Below are 12991 nucleotides of genomic sequence, written 5' to 3'. Positions count from 1 at the left end.
ACCTGATGCGCAAAACCCATTAAAACCCCGAAAACGCGGCAGCTGTGCAGAGCGGTGTGTCCACAGGAGCAAGATCGGGGGAACTCTGAATTAGTGGGATACAGTTTATCTCGGACCAATTAAAGATATGAGACCAGTGAGGAACCTCTGGCCTCTGGAATGCAAATTAATGAGGGCGCCATGTTTTTCTATTATACTAAAAAAAAAAAAACGGCTGACTCAGAAGGAGGCACTCTTGTTCACTGGGCATTTTTGTTATAATGGGCTTGATACAAACTTCCAGAATATTTGAGTTCGAAACATGCGGCACCTTCCCTGCATGATCATAACAGAAAGACCCTTTAATGAACAGTTGGCCCGGGGTGTGTTCTGAGAGGACTGAGAAATGTTTTATTCATGAACAGAACTGCCCTGCAACTGCCATGACTTACAGTGCAAAGCGAGAAAGGCTTTGCGATATGAACATATTAATCATCACTAGTGGTCACGTAGGAGGTGACGATTACAGGCAATTCTGTACTGTTTTATTCATTGCTTTTTTTTTTTTACTACAAATACAGAATTCAGACCGTCTGACAAAAGAAGGTTCATTTCACAATATGCATGAAGTCCATCCCAGTGCATGGAGAAGAGCATCAGTGCCATCCAGTGGACAAGCACATTTCATCTCTCAAAAGAGGATGCTCGATGCTAGTTGTGAATCAGCTTTAGATTATTCTTTTTATATATTGCTGTATTGTAAATGTAATTAAATATACATATTACTAGCACCCACAGAAACTCTCTCAGTTCTTCAATACATGGTGTCTGAGTACAAAACAATTTTATATAAATAATGTTCTTCAATAAATCACACATGTAAATTATCAATTTTGATTAAAAGTCATTATTACTGGTAGAAAATGAAATCATATTACAGAAATGCTCTGTTAATTTCCAGATCTTTAAGTATTTTTTAAACGATACTATGCCACACGCATGTAAACGAACAGTAATTGGATTACTTTTATTTTCTGATCAACCAACAGCATATCCAGCCAGTTATTATCACTTATTTATTTTACAAACTGCAGTTAATTGTGACGAGCTGACATCCTGCCCCCCGAACGCCAGGGGGCGGTAGGCACGCCGCCGTGTTTTAACTCGGCGCAGGGCGGAAGAAACGCGAGGGGGGAAATAAAAGACGCGGCTTGCGGAGCAGGACGGACGGAATGTCCGACGTTCCTTGTCTTCGTTCCTTTTTATTGTAAATGGGGGCCCCCGCTCTCCTCGCCCCGGCCTGGGCGCTGCTGCTTTGCGCGACTCGCTGCGCTGCGGTAGCGAAGTACGACGTCTCCGACTTTTCCCCTCAGCTCGAGAAGTTGTCGCAGCGAAAAGGCGATTTCGAAGTACGTTAAGTCCTCTGGTATTAAAACGAGGACATGTCTGTCTAAATGTGTCAAATAAAAGTTAAAAATTAAAAAGTTTTTCTTCTTGAACTTGACCAGAATTAAATTTCAAGAACTGTGGGAATGTTAAGGTTGGGCAGTCTGAATAAAAGCAGCTTCCTCGGTGCAAAATGCCGTAAATGTAAATGTAGGAATTGGCCTCTTCCTCTTCCAGAATGCCACGACGAGGCACGTTTTCTTCAACTCGCGCCCGCGGGAAACCAGCGAGGACTCCGCCCAATATGGCGCGAACCAGTTCTCGGATTTATCACCGCAGGAGTTCCGAGGTACGGGTGTGCGGATCGACGCCTGCACGACGGTAGATGTCGATATTTTGGCCTTTGTGTTTTCTGTGCAAGGTCGTCGTGTGTTTTGACAGATCAGCTCACCTTATCAGAATGGCGCGGCCATTGCGCATGCGTGGTGTCAATCGTTCTATTAACAACATTTACAACATTTATTTCTTAGATAGCCCAAAATCACATACAGTATGTCTCAATGGGCTTTGACAGGCCCTACAGTTGACACTCCCCACACTTGACCCTTCTGCACACAAGGAAAAACTCCACACAAAAAAAACTCTAGGAGAGAGAAAAAAAGAAAGGAAGAAACCTTGGGAAGGAGTGATACAGAGAGGGACCCCCTTCCAGGGTAGAGTGAGCCTGCAAATGGTGTCAGTGCAGGGTTGGGGATGTCTGCTTATTGAGTGAATAAAATAGATGTATTCATAGTTGGGGTCCTAGTGAACTGGAATTGATCTCTTCATCGATGGTAACTTGAAAGCACGTTGTAAGTCGCTCTGGATAAGGGCGTCTGCCAAATGCCGTAAATGTAAATGATATAATAATAAGTCCTACAGTTGTAGGGTTGGAGGAGTCCAGGATGTAGTCAGTGTCATGGTCTAGATTATGTGTCCATAATGGTATTAACCCACAGAATAAAGGTAAGAAATTATACGTGTGGGGTCGGGGTTAGCGCTACCAGTATGCTATTCTGACAAAGTATGCTGATCTGTCAGAACGGCAGAACGGTGGTGGTAGTAGCCTAGTGGGTAAGACACTCACCTATGAACCAGAAGACCCAGGTTCAAATCCCACTTACTACCATTGTGTCCCTGAGCAAGACACTTAACCCTAAGTTGCTCCAGGGGGACTGTCCCTGTAACTACTGATTGTAAGTTTCTCTGGATAAGGGCGTCTGATAAATGCCGTAAATGTAAAAAATGTAAATGTAGAACGTCTGTAGAAATGCTGCTCCTCACGCATCGATGTGACTTGGTGACAATATGGTGGTGAAGGTTCTCAGTCCTCCAGGTTTTGGTAATCCAAAAAAATGGTTCAAATTTCTTTAGTTGCTTGAAGATGTTTCACTTCTCATCCGAGGAGCTTTGTCAATTCTATCTGGAATATGCAAGTCAGGCTTTTAATGCCCCCTACATTAAACAGGTTTCAGCTTCAGCACTTACAATGCAGCTCTAAATTCTTAATATACCCCTTTCAGCATCAAAGCCACTCACAAGTGAAGTGATTGTCATTGTGAAACACTGTAGCACAGCACACGGTGACACAACAAAATGTATCCTCTGCATTTACCCATCACCCTTAGTTAGTGTGTGGGGATGGTGCTGTCCTCAATGGCACCTTGGCGGATTTGGATTCGAACCCACAACCTTCTTAACCGCTAGGCCACCACTGCCCCATTAAAAACTTCTTAATGGGCTCGTCTGGGATTCTCGTCTGGGAACCCGGGACCTCTCGCACCCAAAGCGAGAATCATACCCCTTGACCAACGAGCCAGGTGACTGAGGACTGCGTTGGCCGGGGATCGAACCCGGGTCTACTGCTTGGAAGGCAGCTATGCTCACCACTATACCACCAACACACGGGCTCCAGCATTGACGGGAGGAAAGTGAAAGTGCAGCCCAGCACACAGTGATGCAACAAAATTGAAAAAAAAAAAAAAACGAAATTCGACCATCACCCTTGGTGAGCAGTGAGCAGCCATGACAGGCGCCCGGGGAGCATTGTGTGGGGACGGTGCTTTGCTCAGTGGCACCTCAGTGGCACCATGGCGGTTTGGGATTTGAACCGGCAACCTGATTACTGGGCCACTTCCTTAACCGCTAGGCCACCACTGCCCCATTAAGAAACAACAAACAGCTATAAGCTTGACTTTCCCATATTCCAGTTAGAGTTGACAAAGCTCCTTGGATGAGAAGTGTAAGGTCTTCAACGATCTAAAGAAGTAGTCCAGTTGCATTCATTTGAACCCATTTTTGGGTGACAGTGACATCTCAGAAAGGGCCGTGCCCAGCCTTTTTGGTTGCCTGGGCGAGTTCAGCTCCCAACAGCTTTAATCCTCACCTTTAAGTGCATCCATAACCTTGCTTGTCCTTATCTTTGCCACTCTTTCCTGGCTCTCTACGGTAATCTTCCAATTGTTCCTTCGTCTCGTATCGCCATGGAGAACAGAGTTTGTAGTCGCTCTGCTCCTTGACTTTGGAACTCACGTCATCCTGACATAAGGAATTTAGATTCTCTTCCTTTATTTAAGTCACGGCTCAAAACTCATTAAATGTTTAAATGGACTTACATTAACATTTACGGCATTTATCAGACGCCCTTATCCAGAGTGACTTACAATCAGTAGTTACAGGGACAGTCCCCCTGGAGACACTCAGGGTTAAGTGTCTTGCTCAGGGACACAATGGTGGTAAGTGGGATTTGAACCTGGGTCTTCTGGTTCATAGGCGAGTGTGTTATCCACTACTTCTACCCCTATTTTCTTTAACTTATTTGCTTTTGACTTATTTGCTTTAACTTATTTTTTTATGTTAATTCATGCTTATTGTGCTGCTTTTGTTTGAGAATGTTATGAGTGAAAGGTCACGTAAGTATAACCCACCATGAAGCCAGATGAATATGAAATAAAATGGAGGATGATTTTTTTTTTTTTTTATGGGAGCACCGTTCTCTTTATACAGAACGCTATCTCACGGCCAGGGCTGAGGCCGTGCCTCGGTACCCTGCAGACAAGCACCTCGGCCTCACGGGAAAGGAGCTGCCTGCTAGGTTTGACTGGAGGGACCAGGGCAAAGTTAACCCAGTGCAGGACCAAGGTTCAGTACGTGGCCAATGAGCAGCATAAAAACCAAAAACGCCCTCTCAACACCACCTCCATCTCTAAGGCATTAATTGGTGATCGATTCCTCACGTTTTGAGAGCAAACATCCTGTATTTCCGGCGTTTTCTACAGTGCGGAGGGTGCTGGGCCTTCAGCGTTGTTGCAGCGATGGAGACCGTTAACGCCATGCAGGGCCATCCACTGGTTGAGCTGAGCGTTCAGCAGGTCATCGACTGCTGCTACGTCAACGGCGGCTGTAATGGTGGCTCCATCGTCATGGCCCTGGACTGGTTAAACCAGGCAAGGCATTTTCTTCAGGAAATACGTGATCCCACAATACAATAGATTTCTGTAATAATAACATTACAATACTGTCAATTTAGCAGGATTCTGTATAGTAGCAGTTTGATAAAATGTTACGCTAAAAATATGTGAATAATTGACAAGTCAACTTTTGTCTTATATGCCCTGTCTGAGTTTCTGAGTAAGTTATAATGTATGTGTGTGTATGTATATATGTTATTTCTCTCTTATCATCTTCCTGAAGACGAAAGTTAAGTTGGTGCAGCAGTCGGAATATCCATACAAAGCCGTCAAGAAGATGTGCCATTTTTCCGCTCTACAGCATGATGGTGTTTCTGTGAAGGACTTCCTTGCCTATGACATGAGGTACAGGGATCTAGTATTAATTTATACATTCATGTGTTATTGTTGATAATATGTTGAAACTTGTGTCCACCCTCGGGGCCGCTTGAGTTCGTTGAGGTCTTATGTCATGTGGCTCTGTGATGTCTGAGCGCATCTGAAATGCAACCGTGGAACCTGGAACTCGGTAAACCTGAGTGATGTGATCACGTTGTCCTTTCAGGTGCCACACGTACACACGTTAAAACGGGAGGCGAGCCAGTGCTCAGTGTTCTCTCAGTCAACAGCGGGAGACGGTTAATGGAAGCCTGGTCGTTGACAGTCCTATCTCCCAAGGTCGTCAAAAGTTCATTTGATGTTGCATGAACGCCGCCATAACGTCTACTGCCAACTGCTTACATCACACTCCAGTCATTTCCAGTTAACACAAACGCATGGGAACCAGAACATCTTAAATTCAGTCCGGAAGCTTTAATTATTACTTCAAATCAAAATTTTCTTTAAATACAGTATACAAAACAAATGAAATTTCACTCACAAATTTGTACATTTAGACAGTTTGTAATATACAATACTGTATTGTATATGTAAATATTTTAGTCAGTTAAAGGTTTTTGTCTTCTCAACAGTTACTCTGAAATTGTCGATGAAGGGAAAAAAAGTATAAAACGGACAAATAATAATGACTAAAAAGTGGCATTAATGTTGATAGATAGAGAGATGCGCTAGAAGAACTCTATACTCGTAATGCCACAGTTAAATGAAAATCAGAAAATTCAGCGATAAACGGTTTCCGTAAATGAATAATTGATCAGTGTTTGGCATAAAGGGTTTTTTTTTTGGTAATCCATTGAAGATAAACAGTGTTTTCACTTTTTTTTTTACATAAATAAAAGGCAATAAACTGGTAATAATACTGTTGATGTAGTGATTCAGTCATGATGTATTGCTGTTCCATCTGAGCGAGACTTGCGTTCCTGTTGTGTGCCAGTGGACAGGAGGACCTTATGAAGCAGCTGCTGGTGGAGCGGGGCCCGCTGGTGGTGATCGTGGATGCGTTGAGCTGGAAGGATTATCTGGGAGGGATCATCCAGCACCACTGCTCCAGCCAAAAGGCCAACCATGCAGTGACGATCAGCGGATACGACTCTACTGGTGCGTGCATAGTCCTCACACGCTCACGGGCGGCGCAATAACCAGGCTGAGCAGGGTCACGTGATGCCACGTTCTGCGATTGCAGCGTATTCTTCAGTGGTAGAACAATTTAATGCATTCCAGTCAAGGCCTTGTTAAACCAATCACAGGGAACCGGTCTACGTTCTGAATACTAATGTACAGAAGCTGCAGAAACAAAAATATGGATGTTTCTTGTTCATCTTCCTCCTTTTTTTTATTACATTTGGTTCATGCACGTCATGCAAGTATTGCATTAAAAATGACTTGCATTTCTATATTTTGTTTTGCAGGAGACATCCCTTACTGGATTGTACGCAATTCTTGGGGAACGTCATTTGGAAACGAGGGCTATGTTTACATTAAAATAGGAAGCAATGTTTGTGGTAGGTTTTTGTGAAAGGTGCATGCATACATCAAAGTGACACATCTGCAGAGTCAGCATAAAAAGGAGAACAGTGCCATAAACATCGCCGTAACAGAAACAAATGACAGCGTGAATAAGGTGTGCGATCAGTTGAGTAATTTTCCCAGATGCCCCTCTCACTCCCTCTATGTTTTCCATCTGTCTGTTTTAGGCATTGCTGACTCAGTGGCTGCCGTGTTTCTGTGATGAATTGGAGAGAAAGGGACCTGGGGACCTGCCTTGAATGTTTTCTTTTTTTTTTTTTTTTTTTACTACCGCCATCTATTGAATGTATTTTAAAAACCTTTACTGTTTAATTTTTTATGTAACTTTGTTTTGTCTTGAGCTGGAAATCATTGAAAAAAATTCTCATACATGTCCTGTGTAAATAAAGGAACCAATGATGTATATGTACGCATTTTTATTACAGTCTCTGTTTACATATATGAACAAATAAGAACAGTTCAGGCCGGCCCTTGACTCTTGGTATAGAAAGCAGCACCTTGGCTAATATATAACAACAACATATAAAACACATCTTGCACGGCAGCAAAGCAGACTAATATTTTTCTATGTACACAATCATTAATTTAGTTCAGCATTTAAATATGGTACAAATATGCATTTATGAACAATATGTACACACACTTACTGTTGAATGGATGCTGGTACCGAGCACAGTTCTAACATCAGTGTGAACTGTGGCATCTTCTAAATAAAGGTGCAAACTATTATTTGCCTTTTTTTTTTGTTATTGTGACCAAGTGCTAACATCCCACTTCTGACAAAAAGTCCTGATTTCATGCAATTTCCCACTTGTGGGACTAATAAAGGTTTATCTTATTTAATTGCGCTTCGCTACGACAATGCTTAAGCTGGCGTCCTTCTGTCTTCCTCTGAAAGCTATTTTTACTGTCAGTCCATCTAGTCGGAGTCCTCGCTGCTGCAGTAGGAGCTGTCGCAGCACTCGGCCATGTAGAGGAACGTGTGCACATTGGGGTTCAGCTTTGGCACCCAGTGTCGGGGGATCAAGAATGTCGCCAAGTTGAACAAATCCACAAAGACTTTGTAGCGATCGCTGTTGAGAAGGATGAAAATTGAATGCATTGCACTCCTCAAGCATACTGTGTCAATAAAAAAAAAAAAAAGTAAAATCCTAGCTTGAATCTGTGTGCTCTGAAATGTCCTGGTCTGATGAGCGGATCTGCACCCGATCCTTCTTACGGCAGTTTTGAAGTGCTTCACCTACCTGACGGTGGAGCGCAGGTACTGGTACCCCGATGACCCGCCGGTGCCAGCCTTGCTGCCAATCATCCTGTGCACCATGCACACGTGGTTGTCTGGGAGGCAGGAATAACATGGTCATTACCGCTCTTCATCTCGTCTAGAAAGCCGCTTGCTGCGCAGACCTCTTTTTCTTTGCTCGTCTTCTGCTCACCTGCCTTTTATCTGCTTTCTTTTTATCGCAGAATTCAATTTTAACCTTTCATCTAATTGCCGACTGGTACAGCGTCCTACTTTCTTTCAGTCATGCTGGTTCAGCTATTTTCTAACTTCAATCACGCTTGCCATGCAAGCAAACACTGATTGATAGCAGTCTTTCACGTTTTAAAGTTAAAGACGCGTGCTAATAATAATTATGGGTGTTAGAAAATATCGATAGAGCAATATATCACTTTTTATATGTGATGATATTGTATCGATACAGGAACATCGAATGTTGACAAAAATATGGTGCTGGCTCAGTCCTCTTCAAGCACCACACCTGCCTTAGATAATGGACCGGGCACTTAAATATCTTCTTTTCATTCTTATGCATTTTTTCTTAACGTTTTTGATGTCTGTTAGTTCGGTGCGTTAAAATCGAAAGACAATTAAGTTCAAATTCAGTTCTGAGTTGTTTTACATTATTACGTCACATTATTAATGTAATATGATCCACACAGATTGTACACAGCATCTTGTATTTCAGCTCTGTTTCAGTGAACTATAGAATATCTCATGTACAGTATAACGAAATATTGTGATATAATCGTATTGTGACCCATGTATTGTGACACATATCATATCGTGAGATCCTTGTCAATACAGTCCCCTATTAATTATAATAAGACACTAATAACATCTGATTACTAGTTAGCTTGAAGGGGAGGAAATGACAATTTTTAATCCAGTTATTTTGACGTACATCTCCACTTTGTCATGAGCGTATCGATGTCCATGAGGGAGGTGAGGAGCTGAAAGGGCACTTGGAAGCGAGGCTCTTCCCTGGGATGGAAAAGGAGAGATGAGAAAAAAAGAGCAGAAGTGGTGCGAAACGTCAGGTTCTTTGGAAGGGAAACGGATTCCTACCTGTAGAAGTAGATCATCAGAGCGCCTTGGAGAGCTTTGTAGGAAAGTCTCCTCTCGCCTGCAGAGATGTGTTATTTCCATTAGAACAACACCATGGTTCTCAAACTGTAATATGCAGCTCTGTGTTTACATGATGTGCACTAAATATTCTAAATATAATCAAAATAATCTAGAATATTCCTTTTAGAAATAAATCTCTTGTGTAAATAGGCCTAAATAGTTTTTACTCAGGGAAGCTAATATTTTCTGAGGCGGTACTACTGCTCTCTGGGTTTCGGGGTCTCACACCTTTGCTCAGGAGGTGATCGTGACGTTTCTCATCGAAGAGGGAGGTGAGAATATCCCTCTGCTTCACGAACTCGGCCATCAGCTCCTCCTTGTTCTCAGACTCCGGCTTTTTCTGGGAAAAGGGAAACACAAAATTGCTTTTTTTTTTTTTTTTTTTTACATGTGAAGTACTAAGTTCTTCCAAAAGTTCTTGAGTTAAAGTTTGAAGCCACTTAAGGTCTGCGGTTCCTTGAAAACCACACGAGTGCTGCTTTTGACTTGTTGCTAGGTTACTGGGTTAACCCGGCAATGAACTGCGATTACGGCTATTTGCCCGAAGAACTCTTTGTATTTCTTATTAATAACAAATGAGCTACTGAACTAATGAGCGTTCAAGTATGCAAGCGCAGCTCTTTCATGACGGTATGGTGAAACTAAGTAGACGGCGAGTGAATTCATCCCAGGCAGGCAGAAATGAGATCATCCGGATCCACGGTCCACTTTTTCAACCTGAGAGCGAGAGAGGGGAACAAAACCAACCTCGAGTTTCTCTTTCTCTTCCCGTAAACCTTGTTGGATATTTCCCTCGAGTTTCCCCCAGAAATTGAAGCCATCTTCCTCCAGGCCAGGGGTCCGCTCCAGCCATTGCTAGAAAGTGTTCCAGCGGGGGTACAATTATCATCCTGGCTGTTAATTGCCTTCGCGCAATACGCGTGAAGCGGAGCCGTGGCGTGTACCTCCACCAGCTGGAGCAGGGTCGGCTCCTGCTCAGACGTCCGCAGCGTCTCACTGTCCTGTCCACGGAAGATGTCCATGTAGTGACGGCGGTTGTAGGGGACCCGCTGGTCTCGCGGAACCCCAATTTTGTTCTCCAGCAGACGGAACTGAAGGCTTTGAAATCCAGACGCCGGGGACAGGTATTCCCTACGAACACAAACGTGGTCCTCAGCCACATATCCTAATTGCCAACTTCTACAGACCATAAGAATATATATATTTAATTTAATGTAAGAGCATACTATTAGCATAAGACAAGTAAATATACAAAACATCACATAGACGTCCCATCTGAAGTGACTTTGGAAAGGTCTGTAAAATTTGCTTACCTAAAATCAAAGAAGTCCAGTGCAGTCATGGTCTCCAACACTGCAAACTGGTCAACCAGAAGGCGGAAGATCATGACAATTCTGTGTATGCGCGTGTTGACCTTGAGCATATTGCGTTCGTCGCGGACCTGGACGGCAGGGGCGAAGTTGCGTTTCCAACATGTTCCAGAATGGGACTAACCTACACTGTGTCCATTTTGAACTCACATGTCCACTGATGAAGATGTTTCGCACCGAATCGAGTTCCCATAAGACCTGCTTAAACCAAAGCTCATAGGCTGCACAGAAGAGACACAACTTTGAGTTGTCTGTAATAAATCCCGGTTAATATTTCTAGGGATCTTGTGCCACGTAGAACTCTGAATGCACCTTGATGGGTGACGATGAAGAGGTGCTCGTCGTGGATCTTATTCCCCTTCAGCTCGCTCTGGAGCACTTGTGAATTCACAATCCTGTCCAGCTGCGGGCAGAAGCACGTTTTTGGGGTGTTTACTGGAAAATCCCCCTTTTGGGGGACACAGGCATGCTGTACAAACATGGCAGATATCTACCTGGAGGTAGTCACCGTAGATGATGCCTCCTCTGCTGGCCCGGTTTATCCCCTCCTGAGACACATCGTCCTGATCCTCCTCTTTCAAATGATTCTTACTCTTGAACAGTCTAGAAAAGACAAGTCAAACAATAAATATCCAGCCTTAGCGCCGAATTTCACTAAATCAATTTGGGGAAGAAAAAGGAAAAGCTGAAAATACATACAGATCCCTCTTCTGAAAATATGGGCATCCGCTCATGGTTATTTCTTTCGGGGTCTTTTTACTCTTATAATTTTTTTTTTAGAATCCACTGAGAATGCGTTGGCATTTATAGGGATGTCATGTTTTCTCAATAGCCAATCAGGTCGCGTCTTCTATATACAAACAGTCTGTACTTTGCGCCGTCGGGGGTCCAATCCATCACCTTTGCCTGATATAAAAAAAATAAGTAAATAAAAAGCAGCGATCAATACTGCAGCAGTGCCAGGGCCTTAAAACAATTAAACTTACCGCAACATCTATCTTACGTAATATTTCCCCCACCACGTGAACCTGTTACTTTTGCATTATTTGAGGGATAAATAAGCTGGGAGTTGTTGAGAAGCCGGTGAAGCACATTCTGACTGTAGGAATGGGTATGTTAATATTTGCTTGGGGTATAATATGTAATCTGCTCTGTGGTAACTCTGGGTGGTGGGTAGTTTCTGAGAAAAACATTGGGGGCCGCCATAACCTTGAGATCTGTCAACATATTTTTATCTGATATATATATTAGCCTGGGGTCATGGTCGAAACAACTTACCGCTATGCAAACAGTGGTGATAATTTCCTGTTTCATTACGCTGCATCATCACGCACTTTTTTTTGGCTTCTTCTTTCATTTGCATTTCTAAGGAAACGTCAGGCCATGTCGACCAAACTAATCTGAAGTCAATAACAACCGCGGCAGTCAAGTCAGTTTATTTCTAGTATAGACCACACTTGCAAACAGTATGTTTTAAAGGGCTTTAAGAAATTATTTAAGAATGGCACCAACTACGAGAATATATCCGAATAGAAATCCAAATTGGCAAATAGTTCCAAAGGTATGGCATGAACTGAACGCTGTATATAAAGTCACCGTCATTGTGGAGCACGGCTGTCACAGCATCAGGTCTTAGCGCTGCTTCCCTGTGACAAGGCCTGGAAAAAGTAGAAGAAAGAAAAGCAAAAAAAATGGAAACCTGCTACAATCTTCAACAACGCAAAGATGCAAAGCACCCAGATTTTAACTGGCCCCGTTTAAAGGTCAAATGTTGGAGTTTGTGAGACAGGAACAGCAATACTCAAGTTCCATCAAAAGTAGGGTGCAGAATGGGACCCGGTGATTTATTCACGTTCCCAGTACTGATTCGACTAAAAAATCCTCAGTAACTATCTGCGCAAAGATAAACTGACGCTTAAAAAAATCAAATGCATCGTAGCGTCATGAAATCCAACGCTCATTTTCATGAGAGAGAGTGAAAACAATGTGGAAAATGAGGTGAAAAGTCTCGGTTCGCAGATTAAAAAACCTCAGCAATCTCCAAAATGTGGGGTTCCAAGGCCCTTCTGGGCATCCATGCTGTTCATCGGATCGCCGCGAGAGGGCGCCCATCGTTCACCGTTGCCCCGTCGCCGCTCCGTTTCGGGGCAGAAGGTAATAAACTAATTACCGAGTTGAGTCAGGCCCGGTCCTCCCGGTGACTGCTGAGCGAGTGGCCTCGAGTGGAACGACAAGGGATTTGGTTCACTGTCATCTTGCAAGGATCCCGTCTGCTTTGATCGCATTCTGGAGCATGAAGAGCATTTACAACAATAGAAATTAATTAAAAGTTTAAACACAGATGCTTTTTTTCTTCTTCCAGGACCAGCGCTGGCCTCAGACCAAAAGCAAAAAAAAAAAATTTAATTTTAATATAATTTCCTCTTCGGAATTAA

At 43.1% G+C, this 12991-nt stretch overlaps 2 protein-coding genes and 1 non-coding gene across 3 annotated transcripts; 1 reads left to right on the top strand and 2 right to left on the bottom strand.

The window, feature by feature from the left end:
• Positions 1 to 1155: 1155 nt before the first annotated feature.
• Positions 1156 to 7420, top strand: ctso (cathepsin O). Its single transcript, XM_028960889.1, has 8 exons — positions 1156 to 1388; positions 1603 to 1714; positions 4411 to 4550; positions 4683 to 4850; positions 5098 to 5219; positions 6187 to 6350; positions 6662 to 6754; positions 6947 to 7420. The coding sequence occupies exons 1-8, from the start codon at positions 1251 to 1253 to the stop codon at positions 6979 to 6981; spliced, it is 972 nt and encodes a 323-aa protein (XP_028816722.1). The 5' UTR covers positions 1156 to 1250; the 3' UTR covers positions 6982 to 7420.
• trnag-ucc (transfer RNA glycine (anticodon UCC)) lies at positions 3237 to 3308 on the bottom strand. Its single transcript has one exon. It is a non-coding gene; the product is annotated as a tRNA-Gly (tRNA).
• On the bottom strand, positions 7181 to 12910 carry tdo2a (tryptophan 2,3-dioxygenase a). Its single transcript, XM_028960888.1, has 12 exons — positions 11256 to 12910; positions 11051 to 11159; positions 10869 to 10959; positions 10707 to 10777; positions 10500 to 10627; positions 10131 to 10317; positions 9934 to 10041; positions 9415 to 9526; positions 9127 to 9184; positions 8963 to 9042; positions 8024 to 8114; positions 7181 to 7852 (listed from the first exon to the last, which is right to left on the bottom strand). The coding sequence occupies exons 1-12, from the start codon at positions 11288 to 11290 to the stop codon at positions 7699 to 7701; spliced, it is 1224 nt and encodes a 407-aa protein (XP_028816721.1). The 5' UTR covers positions 11291 to 12910; the 3' UTR covers positions 7181 to 7698.
• Positions 12911 to 12991: the final 81 nt, after the last annotated feature.

This window comes from Denticeps clupeoides, chromosome 18 (assembly GCF_900700375.1).
Source record: "Denticeps clupeoides chromosome 18, fDenClu1.1, whole genome shotgun sequence".
NCBI classification, from domain to species: domain Eukaryota; kingdom Metazoa; phylum Chordata; class Actinopteri; order Clupeiformes; family Denticipitidae; genus Denticeps; species Denticeps clupeoides.
This window is presented reverse-complemented; position numbering and strand designations above follow the sequence as displayed.

Excerpts from the sequence above, each read along its gene's own strand:
- tdo2a (XM_028960888.1), bottom strand. The coding sequence starts at position 11,290 with ATGAGCGGATGCCCATATTTTCAGAAGAGGGATCT. Across the intron at positions 10,778-10,868 it reads CTTCATCGTCACCCATCAAG|CCTATGAGCTTTGGTTTAAG; the intron begins GTGCATTCAGAG and ends TCTTCTGTGCAG. Across the intron at positions 8,115-8,962 it reads GCTCATGACAAAGTGGAGAT|ACAACCACGTGTGCATGGTG; the intron begins GTACGTCAAAAT and ends CCTGCCTCCCAG.
- ctso (XM_028960889.1), top strand. The coding sequence starts at position 1,251 with ATGGGGGCCCCCGCTCTCCTCGCCCCGGCCTGGGCGCTGCTGCTTTGC. Across the intron at positions 1,389-1,602 it reads AGCGAAAAGGCGATTTCGAA|AATGCCACGACGAGGCACGT; the intron begins GTACGTTAAGTC and ends TTCCTCTTCCAG. Across the intron at positions 4,551-4,682 it reads CAGTGCAGGACCAAGGTTCA|TGCGGAGGGTGCTGGGCCTT; the intron begins GTACGTGGCCAA and ends CGTTTTCTACAG.